This window comes from Aptenodytes patagonicus, chromosome 7 (genome assembly GCF_965638725.1).
Source record: "Aptenodytes patagonicus chromosome 7, bAptPat1.pri.cur, whole genome shotgun sequence".
NCBI lineage: Eukaryota > Metazoa > Chordata > Aves > Sphenisciformes > Spheniscidae > Aptenodytes > Aptenodytes patagonicus.
In genome coordinates this window covers 16,555,931-16,574,392 of record NC_134955.1, presented here as the reverse complement: position 1 = coordinate 16,574,392, position 18,462 = coordinate 16,555,931, and the positions used below count along the sequence as shown (strand labels likewise).

At 39.3% G+C, this 18,462-nt stretch overlaps 2 protein-coding genes across 6 annotated transcripts in view; one reads left to right on the top strand and one right to left on the bottom strand.

Annotated features, from left to right (window-relative positions):
* SERGEF (secretion regulating guanine nucleotide exchange factor) overlaps window positions 1–11,483 on the top strand; it is a 169,502-nt gene extending 158,019 nt beyond the window's left edge. For 3 of the 4 annotated variants that reach the window (XM_076344114.1, XM_076344112.1, XM_076344111.1), the window contains one exon: window positions 9,198–11,483. In XM_076344114.1, coding sequence (XP_076200229.1) covers window positions 9,198–9,364 — 167 coding nt within the window. In that variant the 3' untranslated portion in view covers window positions 9,365–11,483. The remainder of the gene's footprint in view (window positions 1–9,197) is intronic. The other variant, XM_076344113.1, reaches the window with a different exon arrangement.
* KCNC1 (potassium voltage-gated channel subfamily C member 1) overlaps window positions 640–18,462 on the bottom strand; it is a 134,349-nt gene continuing 116,526 nt past the window's right edge. For both annotated transcript variants that reach the window (XM_076344102.1, XM_076344106.1), the window contains one exon: window positions 640–2,764. In XM_076344102.1, coding sequence (XP_076200217.1) covers window positions 2,583–2,764 — 182 coding nt within the window. In that variant the 3' untranslated portion in view covers window positions 640–2,582. The remainder of the gene's footprint in view (window positions 2,765–18,462) is intronic.

Genomic DNA, 18,462 nt, shown 5'->3' with positions numbered 1-18,462 from the left:
TTACAGCAGACCCTGAAAACCCTCTCTGAAATCAGAGAAATGGCTTAGCCATGTAGATGGGACTGAGGGTGCAGTTTGTGGTAGTATTACTTTGCAGTTTGTTTGTTTTGGGGTTTTTTGATTTTTTTTTTTAAAGTGTTTTTCTTCAGTATTCAGCTACTGTTTTACTTGCAATCGAAAGTTAACACAAGCCCAGCCCTGCAGAGCCAACCTCAGGTAAAAACATTGTGTTTCATTTGCCCCTTTGAGCAAATGTGACTTGCCTTTGGTGCACACACTTGAAGTAAACCTCTTTAAAGTCTGTGTTTGAAGTCTGAATTGTGGGATTAATTTTTTTTGCTTGCTTTCATCTTTTGTCACAGCTCTGTCAACTACCTCTATTTTCTTCTTTGAAAGGGATGCCCTTAGTTCACAGAACTATGGGAATAATGGTTTTAAGCGGCAGCGATGTTAACGTGGGGATGTTATCAAGTCATTTACTTCTTGCTCTTTTTCTAGGTGCTCAAATGACCCAACCATTGTTGTATCTGAGTAGATCTTGAGTTACCCCATTTAGACCCCAACACAATGGCAAGTATAAGGATCCCTATAACAATAGGCACAAAAACTGAGACAGACAGACAAAGCACATGACCCATAGGACTTTTATTAGATGTGCGCTTGCACTACAGTACAGTGTGGTATAGGCACACTTGAACCAGATACAAGTAGGTTAACTCAAGTACAACAGTTGCAGCACAGAAGAAATGTAATCCACAAATCCTGCCCAGAAAGGAGGGTTAGTTCATCCCGAACTCTCTCCGACTACAGTTATGCTATAGCTTGTATCAAGCTAGGTATTTTAAAGCTCTCACGGGTACACATGTACTACAGTGCTGTCACTGTTAAAACTGCACTGTGATGCTTGCAGGGGAACCATCATCTGAGCCATTGTGTTACGCTAAGATTACAACTTGAAACTTTGCAAAGTAAGGCATCCTAACGACGTCACTGCTGAGTTGCAACTACTTTTGTTCTGAGGCAATGTTTGCGTAGCTGTGAGAAAATCTACTAGTTCAGTCAGTAAGAAGGAAACTGAGAAACTCAGTGACCACTTATTTCCTTGATTTTTCTTTTTGCATTTCTAACACTTTAGCTCATGACTTCTGGACTTCACCTCAGATTACTTGTTAAGCAGGGGAGAAAAGCCCTCACTTGTTTAATATCAACAAGCAGTTTTTTTAGACTTCACTCAACAGTAATGCACGTTTGTGTCATGTGTCTTGAAACTTGTCCAAAATGCAGCCTTGCAATTGATAAGGGAAAAGTCCAAACTAAAGCCCATTTAAACGCAAAGCTATTTTACAGAAGATGTCCATATGGAAGGTTTACACATTTGACTTCTTGGTGTTCTGAGTTAGAGAATTGTGTTCTGCAGAAAAGGACACCTTCAGAGATAAACCCCAGAACACTCACTTTTGTTCAGTGCAAACAGCCCTTCAGGGGAAGAGAATAGCAGTCAAATGATAAGAAATTGTAGGTAAATGTGACCATATGGAACATCTTTTTACCTTTTGTTGTATCGTAAGTCATTTTTATAAGCTGCCAAGGACTGACAGCCATATATAGCCTGGTCTGCATGATCACCTTAAAACTACGTACTTGTAAGTAGACCAATGTATGATACAAAGAGTTGCTTTATAAAACGTGTTAAGCACCAAAGCATTTCCAAGAACAAGAAGATTTTTTTCTTGTCCAACCTAGCTGCTCTTTCTTGAGGAGAGGATTGCTGAGAGCCCGGTTGGGTCTCTTGTTTCGGACTTCAGCCAACGAAGCAGGAGAAAGCACCATTTCACCTGCATGCTGCTGCTCATCTTGCCGTCTGTACCTTCTCCTGCTCTATGATTTGCTTAGTGCTTTGAAAGCTACATGTAGTACTGTAATGCAGTTTGAGGGGTTTGTCAGATTCTTGCTTCTGCATTCTTCACTGAACTTTTTGTCAACTATTACTTTTTCTAGGCCTGTGCTGAAGATGGCCTTCAATTCTAGGTCTTGGATGTAATGTTCTAGGGCAGAATGAATCGCAACTGTCCCCTCCTTTTCTTTGTATAATCATTTACATCAGTTTAAAGTGTGTGTAAATTTGAAATGGTAATGCTTTATACCCAGAATACATGGGTGCAAATGGCCATGGCACCATATGGTCCCATGGGACACTTGAATGACTCGCACCCTTCTAGATGTGCTTTGACATACTGCTTCATCCATTTTATTTTGCATGGACGACCTCTTACTAAGCACTTAGTATAAGGTATTTTCTGTATGTTCTGTTTGACATCATACAGAGGGTCATGAAACTGCAGTCTCTGGCTCTGTGATGAGGTCATGATTGTCTAGTTCTGGTCATACAAAGTTAAAGCACTGTGATGCATTTAATGCCTGTCATTTTGAGAGGCAGGGTTGTAAGTTCTGAATGAATGTCACACTCTGCCATGCCTGATATTCCGATGGAGCAGACATTACTGCCACATTCAGAGCCTCAAGACAAATCTCTCCATTAACTAAATTGTCAGGTGTTTTTGTCCTGTACTTGAGAGCAAAATTTAAAGATTTTCTTGTCTTCTACAGGTGTAAAAAAAAGCATCCTTAATGCTTAATCCTCTCTGCACTGCAGCTGCTTCATGTATGATATAATCCTCATGTATTGTCAGTGGACCAGATACGTTCAGTCTTGCACAAAGTCGTGAGCCCAGGTTTTGTTCTGTGTTGAGTTGGAGATGCTTTCCTGTTGGGAAGGAATTGACATGTTTGAATAAAACCAAAAGGAAAACCTTGTGCAGTACCGTGAGCTTTAGTCATAATAAGAACCATTGTGTGTTTCCCTGTGAAAACAGAAATGTAAACAGTTAATCCTTGCAACAGATTTCTCTCCTTGCTACCTTTGCAAAGCCAACATCTCCATCTTACAGGACTTCAGTTTTGCCACGGAAACTGTAAAGGTGCAGTGGCCCAAGAAATCTGTAGTTGCAAGTATGTTGCTTTTAAATCCTAACATAAAGTTTTGTGAATTTCTTCCTCATGTTTTTGTCTTCAAAATGGCAATGCATAACTGAGAAGGGAAAAATAAAATCCATCATAAACTAGCCTGAATGGTAACCTAAACAGTGGCTAGTTTGATGTAATATGGAATGATTCTTTTAAATAGATGCATATTAATTTGTGTGGTGAGCCATTCAGCTCCTGCTTTGAAGTGCCCTGTGAGAACGGGACAAAATTTCTAATGTCATTGTATATTAGCAAGATAGTACTACCTCTAGTGAACAGGCTCAGCATTTGCCTGATGCTTAAAACAGTGCATAGGAAAATGCACAGCATGTTCATATGAAGCTGCTAAGGCTTTTTTTGGTAAGTGCCATTCTTACTGATCTTTCCGTACTTCTCTGCATTGCTGTATGTTGGACTCCCTCCCCATATACAGTTTTCAGGCCATGCTGGATGTGCCACATTGCTCTTCACTGCATGCTTGGAAATTGTATTGTCATAAACATGATTCTTTCCCCTTCCCATTTTGTAACTCTTGGCTATTCGTATGCTATGGCAATGAGGATAGAAAAGATTAGATGTGCTCTGTACTGCTCTTCTGTTTGCCATTTGTGGGATAGATACTGATATTGAAAGAGAAACTAGAAATTAGATTTTCCCAAATGAAATTAATTTCAAAGGACATGTGTAGCCTTATTGCTCCATTTTATGGTATCCCACGTACCACCGTGGCTCCCTAAGCCATACTAGGCATCTTGTATACTCAAGTTGATTTTCTGACTCTCTTCAATAGTTAGTTGTATATTGTAATTGGATATTTTGACAGTTGGCCTTGAGGCCCTGACCCAGTCTGAAGTCCCTGCTGTATTACATAATATACAAGTATAGGCAGAGAGAAGGTCCAACTAACAAGACAGTGCTTCTGCTGTAAAAAAAAAAAAAATTCACATATCAGTTTAGAGCACCAAGTCAGAGAAGTCCACATCATGCAGGCTTCATGCATTTGTTATGAGTAGCTGTTTGAGGCCATTGGAAGTTGTTCTTTCCAAGTACCAGGATGAACCACAGATGCATTACCTGAAGTCATCTGATTTTTCACTTGTGTAAAACCACTGCTGAGGAGGGGACTGAGTGGTCTAGGTCCGCTGCCTGGGGAGCCACTAATGATGTAAAGGTGGAGTGAGGACAGATTGTTGACTGGAGGCTAACTTTGAAATCAACATGTCTTTAGCACCATGACTTTGCACTTAATATAAAAAATTTATGTTGTTTCCTATCTGTATATTGTGTTAGCACTGCAATGCCTGTGATTTTTATCCAGCTTACTCACTGTAAAGTCAGACGCACACTTCTGAGGGTTGTGGTCCTGAGCAACTCCAGCAGCAATTGGATGGGCTGCCTGGAGTACACAACAGCTTGCTCCTTGAATATGTGGGTATAAATGTAGCTCCATAATAAAACTGGCACTATATGAATCTCTTATTTGTTTTCTACTTTTGGAGGTACCGTATAATGTCTTGGGATCATGTCATCTTATATTCCACTTAACAGACTTTGCCTTTAATAAGATTTTGCAGAATGCTTAGACTTCACTTTTAGTTACTAATATGTTTCCATGTTTTTCTGCAGAAAACAATTGGTATCAACCCTGTTTCTTAAGTTCTAAAATTGCAAATCTTTTACGCTAATGACAGAATTGTTGCTAACAAAAATACAAAAGTTTAGAGGGATATTTCTTTCCTTTTATTTTACATGACACCCTGGATTGCCAGATGTCCTGAAAAAATAGGAAGACTTACTCACTTGTGTTTTACAACTCCTTGGGAGAAGTATGGTCTAAATCTCCTTCTGTGTAGTGTTACTTTGTTCCTTTGAATGCTTTCAAATAGTCAGGGGAGGATGGCTGAGACACCTGAATTTTGTTCGTGGTCCAGCCCTGATGCTGTTTAAAGTTTGACTTGCCCTGAGCTGATCTCTTGCCTACTGTAACTTTATCTATAACTCTACTCTGTAGAGTAGCACTAATTTAAGGTTAAAAAAAACAATAATTTGAGGTATTGTGGAGTATTGCTAGGAGCACAGAGCCTATACAATAGAGCTGTACTAAAACATTTTAACGGATCCTTAAAATGTGAAGCTGTCTGATGAATAGTTTAGCTTCAAGATACTTGGATTGTCTTTAAAGCCAACTTCTGTTTGTTTGTGTGGTTGGAAGAGTGGGAGAGGAGAAGCAGAAAAGAGACAAGCTTTTAAAGATTTCAGTGATAAGCCTCCAGGGCACAGGCTGGTTTAGAAGCAGACTGTAGCCTGAAACTAGGCCGCAGTGATATTTGTAGCTTCCTTTTTCCAGTTTTCCTTGCTTCACCTTCAGACCGATTGTAAGGATGTGATTTATCGTAACCTGTCTTCAGCTGTTTAAAACTGATATGCCTAGGGGAAGACTATCACTTGGTCTCCCTCTATAGTCACCAGAGTGAGATAGATTTGATTTTGACACCGGTGTTTGGATAAGATGAATTGCCTGTTGGAGAGATGTAGATGACTCTATTGGCTCTTGAGGAAAACTAGAGGATAACGATCTATAGCTAAGTTGCTTGATTTTTAGGTGGCTGAAGTGCAGTGAATCTCACCCAGAGCATCTTATTTGCTAACATTGATTCTTCTCATCTGAAGAATACTCAGCAATGAGGAGAGACTCTAAATCCTCTTTCCCTAGGATCCTGTCCTCTGTCCAATATGCTACAGCTTTATTTTACCTAGAAGTACTTTTCTCCAGTTTAATCAACCTGTGGATTGAAGTTGGCACTTCAGTTACCTTGAAAAAAGCCTAAATAATTATTGCAAATAGAAGGAGGGCAGTAGCCCCTTCCTGTTTTGTGTCACCAAAACAGACAGATTTGTTAAGGTGTTTTTTTCTCCCCACTTTTTTTGTATATTTGCAGGTTTTTTCCCCCCAAACATCATAGTCTTACTCTAGAATTTCATTAGTGTGATTGTGAACTCAAGTGAAATTCCCTTGGGATTATGCTGTGTTGCCATGTGAGTTCTGTGGTTTCATTTGTACTTTAAGTATTTATGTTTTAAAAGGGAAAAGGTGAATGCTATGTATTATGCTGTTTCATTTAACCAGTGCATGGAGCAACTTTCCCTCCTCACCTCACCAAACACAAATCATTTGGTTTGAGAACATGCTACAATGCTTGTTTTAAATTTAGTTAGAAGCAATTTGTAGCTGTATTAATACGTATCATTCTAATGGTCTCATCCTGGGAAGGTATGGCACAGGCATAAAAATTGAATTTTCTCCTGAAAGCATGTAGGGCTGCTGGGGCTGTGTTGAGGTTTTTATCAGCAATAAACTGTGAATAGAAGCGCAATCAAAAAGAAAACAAGTAAAAAAAAAAAAAGTGGGGGGAATGTGGGGGAAGGAAAAAGAATTGAAATGAAATGGTGCCCTTTGTCCAGAGGCTAGCCATTAGTTCCCCTTAATGAAGGCCTTTCCTTAACTCTGCAGATATTCCTTCTATGTAATTTTTTTAATAGGTGCTTCGTTATCTTCAATCTTCATTGACTTCAACTTCTGTGCCAGTGATTCACATAGCTGCTTGTTCCCTCCTGGCCAGTGTCACCACAGCCATTTTCCCCAGCCCTCCTGCAAGTTTTGTTAATGTTATTACAAAGAAATGGACTTTGTGTTTTCTGCAAATTCTGTTTTCTCTGACACAAATCTAGCATCTAGCTTTTTTTATGTACAAACCTTTCTCTAAATCTTCTACAGACAGATGTGGTATAGAATACCTTTTATTTTCACAACAATAGTTCTCTGCCTTTTAGCTTTCCTGACTTCTGACTTGATGGTGATGAGAATCATTTTTGTGGCCTGTCATTCTCTATCTGTCAGCTGCCCTTTCATCCCTTCAGATTTCTGCCTGGCTCTCCATATATGTACGAGACATTTTTGTATAAGACTATTCATAACTCCTAGTTACTCCCTGTTTTTCTTTTGCCAGTTTTCACTCTTGGCCCATTTCAGTAACCTTGGAGCTCACTGGAGTCATGTAGAAAGATCTATCTGGTGGCCTTTCTACATGCTTGGAGAAATAAAGGCTGGAAAAGACTCAGTGATCCTTATTTTAGGGGAGATGTTCTTGTCTGGGGGTTTCCTAGCTTGTAAATTTTTCTGTGATGTTTTTTCAAAAGATGTTTGACTAGATATATTTATCAATTTGAGAGGTTAATATCCTACTGCACTGTTTCTTTGAATATTTATTATGCCATTAATGTTCCATTGAGCAGTTTATAATTCAAGGTGACCAAAAACTTTCTGGTTTCCTCTCTCTTGTCCTGATGGGACAGGATGAAAAAAAAAAAAAAAAAAATCTTTTAGCCAGATGTAGTGAGTCTTCATACAAACATGCAAGTTGTTGTACTAATGGCTAGTAGGTCTAGTAACAAAAAGCTTACCATAGTCATCTTATTAATGTAAGGGCATGTTATATTCCCTTTTCATTAAACTTGGAAGTTTTCCCACTATAAGTAGGCTTATTCTGCAGTTTCCACATATTAACTGTGCAAAAGAATGCCTTTTCTTAGGTGCAGCTGGTTTTCTTTCTTTGAATTTTTTCCCTGAATAATTGTTCTGTGATGTGTCTTTAGTCTTGGTTTGTGATGTCTTTTTCCTGCTTGTTAATATTTACACAAATATTTTACCTGGAACCTTAAAAAAAAAAAAAATTCCAATTAACCTCTTAGAAGTTCTGATCTGTTGATATTTAAATGGGATATGCTGCACATCTACTTTTGGGTACTTTTCTGCAGCACAGGTATGTGCATTTGTGATATAGGTTTGGCTGTCAATATTGCACATGCATAGTCATGAGAAAATCTGGTGCCTTCTAAGATAAGAATAACGGAACTGCTGTATTAGGTGAGAAGTATCTAGCCTACTGTGACGTTCTAGTGGCGTTTTGTTGTGTTCCATTGCCTTAAAGATTGTCAAGAAAATTAAAGGTCATTGTTTAATTACATCTGACTTTAGTAATGTTTACACTTAATTACAGAAGAGGAGAACTGGAATATAGTAACATGTAAAGAAAACAGATGACAATGAAATCTTACTGGATTTATAGGAGAGAAAGACGGTCCTGCTAGCTTTGCAATAACCTGTTTCTGAATTTTGAAAAGTAAAATTATTTTAGAATTATGATTGGGATTGGATTTTTTGAATTTTGGCACTTTTCTTCTCATTATTTGGACTCCAGAATGGTACTTCATGCTGTTAATACCTGCTGCTTTTCAAAAATAACAATTGCATCAGAAACATGATTATATTGCAGGGTGGCTTTCTTTTTATTACAGAAATTCACAGGCACAGTCTGTGACAGCCAAATAAAGAAAAGAAAATAGGGAAGAAATATCTCTTGTAGTTCAGAATAAGAGGGGTTTTTTGTGGATTTTTATCATGCCAGTCATTTATAGAACAAAATTTACATATTTTGCTTCAAGAAAAGAGTACTATGGGATAATAATAATACATGGATCATGATTTGGGATATAAAAGAGTAGATGTTACAAAAATAAATAATAATGAGGGAAAATAAGGATAATAAAAGCAGTGAAATTATGTCAAAGCAAGCAAAAGTAGGATGATTATGAGTAAGGCATGTTGTCGGAGTCTTGTATTTAAAGGAAAAAGGTGAGATGTGAACTTGAAAGCAGGAATGAAAAGTAATTTGGCTGCTCTGTGACTCTGTGTTCCCCAGTTCTACAGATCATGCTGTGAATGATTAAAGTCACTGGGCTTGGTTTGTGATAGTTTTGCTTACTAGGGGGAACTTGAAAGACAGCGATTCCACATAATTTCAAGGGAAGGTCCTTAAAATACAGAGAGATTTCTGTGGGCCTTGTATAAATACTGAACCATGTATTTACTAAGTGATTTTCAAATGTCTATGTAATTTTAATTTCTCTTATGTTGTTAACAATATGGAACAAGATAGAGAATAATTCATTTGGGTTTGTTTACATTTTCAAGAGAACCAGAACTTTTTTCCCCCCTTTAGCAGAATTTCTTAGAACCTAATTAGAAGATGACTTGACAAATCTGCTCCCCAAAACTAACTAAAGCTGTTGTGTTTCTATGGTCTTTATTCTATATCTTGTATCCTCTCTTTTAGGTGGCCAGTGCTTCTCTTGGGGATGGAACGAACATGGGATGTGTGGTGATGGCACAGAAGCAAATGTTCATGTCCCAAAGCCAATCAAAGCTCTTGGTTACGCAAAACAGATCTTAATTGGATGTGGGGCAGGACACTCCATGGCTCTTTGTCAAACTCCACGTTAGACTCAGCACACCTGAAATCATAGCATCATGGATGTGGACGGACATCTTTGGATTGCGTAGCTCAGAAGTGCTACAAGAGGATTGCCTATGATTAACACAATAGTTGGAAAGTGCAGAAGTAGTTTTTTCTAAGACTAAAAGGAACAAGTATGCACAGAAAACTATAATATTTTAAAAGTTGTTTCATGGGTCCTTTTCACAGGAATTTACTTTCTTACCCACAGATAGAGTGACAAACATTTTGCTTTGATGCAATACCATTGAACAAAGAATGACTTTTTCTTGTTCTTCTGAGAAGTCTTTGAGGAAGAAACAGGCTGCTTAATTGCTTATCATTGGTGTATGATATAAGGAAATGGTCTGAGAACGTAGTGACATAGGGCCCCTTCTGGTCTTTTATTATTGTATCTTTATGTCATGATGAGCATGCATTGCGCCTGCCAACTTCTACTGGAGTTGTGAGCTCCCAGCATCTCAGAAAATCCAGTTTGCATCATAGAGAAATGCCAGTGAACATAAATAGATGCATACACACATTTTAAACAGAAGATTAGGATTTAAAAAAAAAAGTAAGTATAATTTAGAAGGCTGGCAAAAGGGGAAAATGAGGCCCTTCTGAACTAGCTATACCTTGATTAAACTGTGAAAGGAGCAATATTTCTGAGGAATTATCTTCTGTGCCAGACGTCAGTTTATTATAGGTTTACAGGGATGCAGATCTGCATGAATTATCATTAACTTGCAAACCAAACTTGAAGTTTCTGAAGCTACTGCTTAGGGAAGAAAAAATTCTAAGAGCTCTTGGAAACAATAGAAAAGTTCTTGTCAAAGGGCATAAGTCAGTTGTAGCTGTTGAGGACCATTTGATCTGACATAGCTCCTGTGTTTCCAGCTGCCTTTGAATAGGAAGACATCAAAATCTAAACGGAAAGTTTTTACAAGTTCTCCAGCCTAAAAGGCAAACCAGAATGCTCCTAATAATTTCAGGTTAGTTCTCACATCTGTTTCGCAGCCCAGCTGAGTTATTGTTCAGAGCATGCCCACAGTCCTTGTTCCAGGTGAGTGCTTGGCAGACAACGTAAGCCTAACACTTGTTTTGGTAGGAGAAATGAAAAAGTGTAAATTATCTTCGGATATTATTAGCTGCCTATGTTGAGCAGAATTTTGGAAGCTATTTATAAAACTGTTCTTCACACAAATACAGTGGATGCCTTTAAACTGGATGTTTACCACCCACGATAGTTACATTTGCTGTGGTATTTGATGTATTTCAAGTTCTAAATATAGAGCATACTACTGTGTGGTAAATGCACCTTTTAATGAGACCAACTGTTGCTAAACAGTGGTTTAATTTTTAAAGCAGGCTTGCCAGGGAAGAAGCCTTACAGAATTACAAAATACTCAAGAGAAGGGCTCTTAGGAAATAGGACAGGAAGACTTTCTAATGATGTATCAGCTTACACATGAGGGGGGAAGGAATTAAGGTGGTAATATGGTCTGCGAGGGTTTTCTTCCCCCCTTGGTTTTACAGCAGTTATAGTTCATGGCCTAATTTTCAAAGGCATTTTCTTTTTCTATTCAATGGATGAGAAACTTGAACTGACTATGAAGCTGATTCTAACTGTATTACAGATACTGAACGAATCTGTAAGAATAATCAAATGGGTCCTCTGCGAAAAGTGCAGAATTGAGACTTCTACTGTAGAGTGTTTTTCTTAATCCATGGTTGTGGTTCTTCATGGCAATATACTGTTCCGGGCTGTGACCTCTTGTACTTTTTACTTATCTAAGTTGCTATTTATTGACTCAGTGCCATTTTCTAGCCTCTCTTATTATATGCACTGAACAGTTTCTCATGCTTTTTTTGGCAGTTCTGTCTGAGGTTTCTACCTTTGTTGTCCCCCAAAATCTGTGTACCGAATAAACATACTATCTTGTTCCAGTAATCATACCCTCTAAATAATTCTGTTCCTTGATTAATCACAGCTAGTATGTGTGCCCTATAACATAGGGGGTCACTGTACTGAGCATATTTTGACTGTGTATGCTGTTGCTGCGGTTCATTTCAGAGGAATGCAACAAATTATGTAACAAATAAACGTGACTTGGTTATTTGAAATGTTGTTCACTTTTTCACCTCTGTAACACGAACATACTTTTGGAAACGCAAAGGATAATTTGGGGTGATAAGGAGGAAAGAAAGGAGTACTTTGGTTTGTTCCTGGTCCTGATCTTGTGTTTCATATCTGCATCTGATCTTCATCTTTGAAAGGGCAAGAACTGCATTTTCTCTCCTTTGTTTTGCCTGTATAGGTTGAAAACTTTGGGAGGTAATGACTTGTCTTGAGAGCTTGACGTACTAAATGCTTTGTCGTCGGTCAGGACTTCTAAATGCTGCTGTAGTATGAAGAGTGAATAATAATTTATTGTAGACGGTACATGGTTGAATGTCAAAAACAAGTTGTTGCTCATCCATTCAGAAATGAATGCCCTGTTTTGTATGTCAGTATGCTTTGTTTGCAGAATAAAACATTGTACAAAATCAGCTAAGGCTTTCTACTGTAAGGAAGGGAGCACACAGTGAAAAGCTCCTAATCAAGTGAAGAAGCCTCCTTCCTTGCTGGTGTCCAGAGCTTAGTGACTGTTATCTGTTGATGTCCTGATGGAGAACGTCAGTCTGCGAGGCAAAATGCAGAGCCAGTCTGCTATGCCAATGCTTCTGCAGTGCATGCAAAGACAGACTTCTTTATGCAGGTCTTCAGTGCTAAGCAAAGAAAGCCTTTTATGTAAGTATTCTGCGTTCACATTCAGATGCAAATAAACTGACAAGGTTTATAATACATATATATATAACACTGGAACAAGGTAAGCAAGTGTCTGTGCAGCTGCTCTCCCCTCCCATTTTCTGAAAATAAGCAAACCTGCTAATGAGCTGACATTCATGAGGCAAAAACGTGAACTTACTATCACAGCTTTGCTGGAGAACAGGTTGTGAACTGTTGACCTTCAGCCCAGAGAGCTTTCAGACTCTTGGTTGGAGGGGGAGGAGGCTGTTTTGTGTACTTCTGTTGTTTGAAGGCCTAGGAGGTCTGCAGTTGTTATTCATGCAACCTCTATGTGGACCTGTGCGAGACACTCCTGTTCCATTTTGAAGAATGTTGGTAGGAAGTGTGTGTTCTGTCAGAAGTTTCTGTCTCTTGGAGGATTTGTTTAGGCCGCTTGGCAGTCACTGTGACTTGATGCTTTTCTGCTTAGAATGCTGGACCCTGTATTTGAAGTGTGTTCATTTGAAAGAAAAATTCAGTCCTGCCTTTCTTCCCGTTTGTCCAGTCACCACTTCTTACATGACACTGGCTTCCCTCCCCTATCTGCATGTTGCCAGTCCTGTTGGTGACTAACTAGTTCTTGCCATCTGCAACCGCCATAAAGGTCACTTCTGCATGAGTGACAGGAGGTTTTGCTTGGCTACATGGCTGAGCACAGAGAAATTGGGGCAGGGGGGAGAGAAGGATGTGATTTGATTTTGCTTTATATGACACTTTTTTAGTCCTAGGACTTAAAGGTGAGGATGGAAAACAGATGAAGGAGATCAGTTTGAATGTATGGGAGAAAGGTGACCATGGAAAAATATTTAAATGAATGGCAGTAGAGAGCCTGACATAGTCAGCTAAAACATAGGGGAAAAGGAGGGTGGAGGGGGAAGACGGATTCAAGATACAAGTCCTGAAGACTGAATAATCACAGAGGGATAGTAGTATTCCAGCCTGCCAGTATGGTGGGAGAGAGATGAGGGACAAGCTATTCTATTTCTTGGATGTTATTGTTCCCCCTCTCCCACTGTTTGTTAATAATAATATGAATTATTGACGAGCAATGGTTTCCTTTCTCATTCATAGCACATCTTGAAATTTCCAGTTCTCTTCAGTTGAAACAGCAACATCTGTCCTCACCTTCCAGTTTCAGAAATATTTAGATCAGGCCTGTGGCGTAGTCCAGCACTTAATCAAATACTTACTATTTTTTCCATTAAAGTCCATGAGCTCTGGATCAGATTTAAACAAGACTTAAGTAATTTTTGGACTTCCACTTCCTTTTCCTCTGTATTAGAAATCAAGATGATGACAGATCTTTGTCACTGAAATTGCGATGTTACGTTTTCACCAAAAAGTCCCCTGTGTTCTCTTAGCGATTTTGATATTTTTACGACATATGGCAAGTCTTGTGCTTTTTCTTTTAGCTAGATATTTTCTTAAAAAAGGCTCCAGAATTTTTCATCTGTATTTGAGTCATGCTCATGGTATTTACTACCAGCTTATAGTTCAGAGCAGCTGAAAATTCTGTAAAGGGAAGAAGAAAATACTGAAGCGGAAGACGTAAGTCTTGCTTCCCAAAGGCTGGGAATGGATGCAGTCTGTGGTAGAGAATCATCTTGTGTGGTTTTGATTGCACTTAAAAGTGTGCACAGTAGAAAAGTGGAGCTTATGCTGAATTTGCTGAAAACCCTAGCTGACACAAAAATAATTGGACATTTGAACTTTTGACATATCAATATCTTGATTTATGTGCAAAAAAAGAGGTAGTACATTCTTTGTTCTTTCCTTTTAGCATTTGTGCTATTCTTAATTCCTGGTAAGTGCTGGTCTTAGATGTTTTGCTCCATGTTAGAAAGAATGGTTTAATAGCCTTGAATTAAAATGCTTCAGTTGTATGGAAATGGCCTTCTGTTGGATGAATGTCCCAAAAAACAACTGTAAAGGGAGGTGTTTACTATACGTGCCTTTGAAGTTCATTTGGAGAAACTGCATATGTAAAGCTGTTGTTATTTTGTAACCCATTTAGAGGTTGAAGGGACTGAAGTAAGGCACATTCTTTAGCTGTTTGTGCATTTCATTCAGATTCATAGAATCATAGAATCGTTTAGGTTGGAAAAGACCTTTAAGATCATTGAGTCCAACTGTTAACCTAACACTGCCAAGTCCACCACTACACCATGTCCCTAACCGCCACATCTACACAACTTTTAAATACCTCCATCTGTCAGTTGTCTCTGCATTCACCTGTTTTTAATGCAGAGGCAGTTTTTACTCATCAGTGGCTCTGTAGAACATGGAAAGAGAGTATGTGACTGAAAATACTCAGCAATGAAAATGGTCTCTGTATTTGAATCATGACCTGAATGAACCATGTGTTACCTTGTGGGAGAGTGGGGAAGCATAAATTCAGAGTACTGGGAGAACACATTTTTCAGCTTGATTAGAAACAAGAGCAACAAAGTAATTATTCCAGAATAAAAGCTGGCTGTGGGGATGAGAAAATTGAGATGATGTTTATTTTGCAAAACTTCCTCAGGCATTCTTATTTTGTGACATGTCAGATTTCAATTTGCTTTCAGATGAGCCTTTGCAGGTTGGGAGGGGGTTGAGTCTAAGTCCAATTCCTGTGTTGGCTAGCCTCTCAATTAATTTTCAGCTTTCTCATCTGTTTCCAGGTTGCTATGCCTATGGACCACCTTGTTATTCAGATACAATGCAATCTTGGGGGGAGTTCTGTCTGCAGGGTTTGGGATCAAGACTTTGTCAGTGGAAATTGCAGAATTTCAATTCGGTATGATTCCAGTACTCCCTGATCATCATAATATTTTAAGTGTATGTGAACACTTTGCTGTAAGACTCTGCATTTTTACAATTTTTTATATTTAGAAGTGGGGCCAAGAATTGGGAGATTTTTAATATTCTGACATGACTTTAGTTTTTTGCTGCAAATGTCAAATGAGTTTAGCTTTTGTTTTGTTTTTACTGATTTGAATGCATGAAGGCATGTGGTACCTAAATTAGGGCAGCAGAGGAGTTGCCAATCAGTAATGAAGATGCTCTGTCATTTTAACTGTGTGGGTGCTTAATAATTTTCCATAATAATCCTCTGCTTTAAAGTACAAAAGAAAAGGGATTCCTATAGGGGCATTGTGCTCTTCTGCAGACATGGAAACATGGCATCTTTTAAAAAAATGGAGAGACGCTTCTCTCCTCTGGTGCCGTAATTCTGAGTAGATAAAATATAGTAACTATTCCTACTTAAATAGTGCTTTTCCTCTTTTGACCTCAGAACACTTTAAAAAGGGGATAATGTCACAGAAACAGAAGCTGAGGCACAAAAAATTGAAATGCCCCAACCAAGGTAACCCAGCATGTCCACAGCGGAGCCAAGAATAAAATTCCCATCTCCTGAGTCCCAGACCAAGGCTCTACCTTCTAGGCTAGTGGTCCTTGATGGTTTTTTTTAGGTAAGCCTCACTGCTACTACTTCCCTCTCTCCTTGCTGCTCTTTCCCCCTCACCACTGATTGCTGTTTCCTCATATGCTCCCCTCCCTCCTACTTGCACAACCCATTTTCCTGCCCCATCCTGTGTCCTTCTCCTCATTTCCCACCACTTGTGCTACTGCCACCTCTTCTCCAGTCACCCACTTGCACTGACACCACCACCGCAAAGCATGGCTCCTACTGAGCTTATTTGCTTGGGCTCAAGCCCTGTGTCTTCTGTTCATTGTGGTGTGACTCACTGCCAGCAGCCTCTTCATAGGCTGTGTTGTCCCTGCTAAGCCCTTTGGGTCCAGAAGCTGTGCAGGTACTTTACAGCGATGTCTGTGCTAACACAACTGCAATACTTTGCCTTTTGCTGACTGAGGAATCTCTAACCTGTGCTCCATGGGCAGTAAAGAAACCAATGGAAGCTTTGGAGCATGCGGTCTTAGTATTTGGTACCCGGAGATGTGTGGACCTATGTACTTGCATAAAGTTTTTTAAATGCTCAAGTGAATGCCGAGGGTTGAAAACTTGGCTTTGTCAGCCTGAACCAGGGAATATATCTTTCCATGGGGGCAGATGAATGTGCTTAGTTTTAAAGCATTTGCTTTGTCAGATAAGGAAAGAAAGTCAAGCAATGTGGTTCTGGATCCATTTTCTAACTTGAAGTTCAATTTGAATTTAAATATTGTTCTTGATTGCAAATAAGCATTTATATTCCCCTAAGAGAGAAATGTTGCACCTACAGTCCTAGATGAATGCAGATGCTTTGGGACTTCTGAACAGACAGGTATTTTATGCCCAAACTCAAATAATTGAGTGACTTAAAAATAATCTGCATAATTTAAGCACGTTTTCATGAAGTGAAGTTAGTTTGTGTGTAAGCTCAGAGACAAAGTTGCTTCCAGGATATATATAGAAAGCAGAGAGGTAGGCTGCCTTGTTTTGAAACTATGAAAAGGATATGCAAAGTGGCAGGGTAATAACTGCACTTGTGGTTTTTTTCAGGATATCTTTTTTGTAAGCAGCACTGTGCTCGGTTCCTTTCTGAATGCTCTTTCCTTAACCCTGCTTTGCTCTCTTCTGTATTTCAGTCTGCTCATTTGTTCTAGCAGCCATTTGTTTCAGTGATGTATTTTCTTTTTGGCCCTGAAACTTTAAGGAGAGAGAAGGCAATTTATGTGAAAAATCACTTTATCCAGATTAATGACTGCTGCGCTTGACTGTTATCACAGCAGTATTAGCTAGATTTTTTTATTGGAGTGGGAGAACAGAAACCACTTCTCAGATCCTTGCTGTCTGAAATTGTAGTTGCGGAGACACATCAGGCTGGTCCAGAAAAAACTAGTACCTTCATGCAGTCAGAGGAAAAGCTGTATGTGTAGAAGGTGTGGCTGAGGTGTGCTTTTAATGTTACCAGGTAATAAAACACTAATTGCCAGTGGGTTCAGATGAAGGACCAGCATCAGGACCTATAGCTGGGGGTCCATTGCCGAAAGCTGAGTTTGCAGAGAAGAAACCCGGATGTTCATTTCCAGCAGGAAACAGGCAGAGTGTAAATGATCTACAGAACACGCTTCTGCTCTTACTTACGATGGTGTGAAGTCAGAAGTAGTCGGTGGTGGTGTTGCAAGCCTGAGGTCAGAATCTAGCCACGTGTATGGTTTTAATGCTTTAATCAAGATAGCTACCTCCTGTGGTAGGAGTGGGCAGGCTTGAAGGAATTGATGTTTTAATCATACTACCCCATCAAAAGCTCCTTAAATGTAAGGCAGCTGGGATGACGTGGTAAATTTCTCTTAGGATTCAGTGTCAGGATTCGGTGCAACAGCTTCTGAAATTTTCCAGTTGTCTCCCTCTTTCCCTGTGTCGTCAGAGCTGCCACTGTTGTGCAAGGGGAACTCTGGGGTCAGATGGACCTTAAGCTTTAGAGCATCTCCTGAAGGGCGGTGGATGGGAAGCGCTGTTCTGTTTCTGAAGGGTTTGTAGAAGTCACCCAAAAGACACGGTTACCTCAAACCAGAATAAGCTGAGAGGAGTACCTCAATGAAAATGGGACTGGTAGATGTAAAAAGTAGCACAGAATGACAGTTGTCTTAGGGCATGTGTACCCAACCTGTTAGCTAAGGCTCATACATATGCAAAGCGCAGTGGAAGGGAAAGACCTATGTGGTACTTACAGGGCTGAATTGTTAGTATTCCTGATGGTAATAGAGAATTTGAGCAGCCTTCACGCTGGGCCCTTGAGTTAGAGTTAAATAAAAAATGGGGTAGATAAATCTATTTCTGGGTTTTTAATACATTAGAAGAGGAAAAATTGTTCATTAGGCAACTTCTGGATCCTAGATTAACCTGGATCTTACCTCTGGAGGTAAGAAATTGCCCATTTGTCAGCTGAGAATAACAGCATAGAAACAGTGGGAGAAAAATAGTTCTTGGGAGAAAGGAGAGTCAGCTGAAGTAGAAATCAAGTACATAATGCTACATCAAGGACTACAAAGCAGTTTTCCAATTAAGTACAAATTCAGATTATCAGCCTTTCTTCTATTCCTAAAACACAGCTTGAGGTCTTCCTTGATTTTCCTTTTGGAGTAGAGTTTTGTGAAGACAAGGTCCAGCTGCGGTTGTTTTTTTGTTTACAATTTAGCACTTACCAGAGCCATGAGTGTTTCTTCTGGTTTTTTTGGGTTTAATCTCTACTTCCTCCAGACCTTAGGGATACTATTCCTTTACATTTCCATTCTCATCAGCAGTCGCAGATGCCATCGCTTGCCTAGAAGATTGGCAGCTCTTTTGAA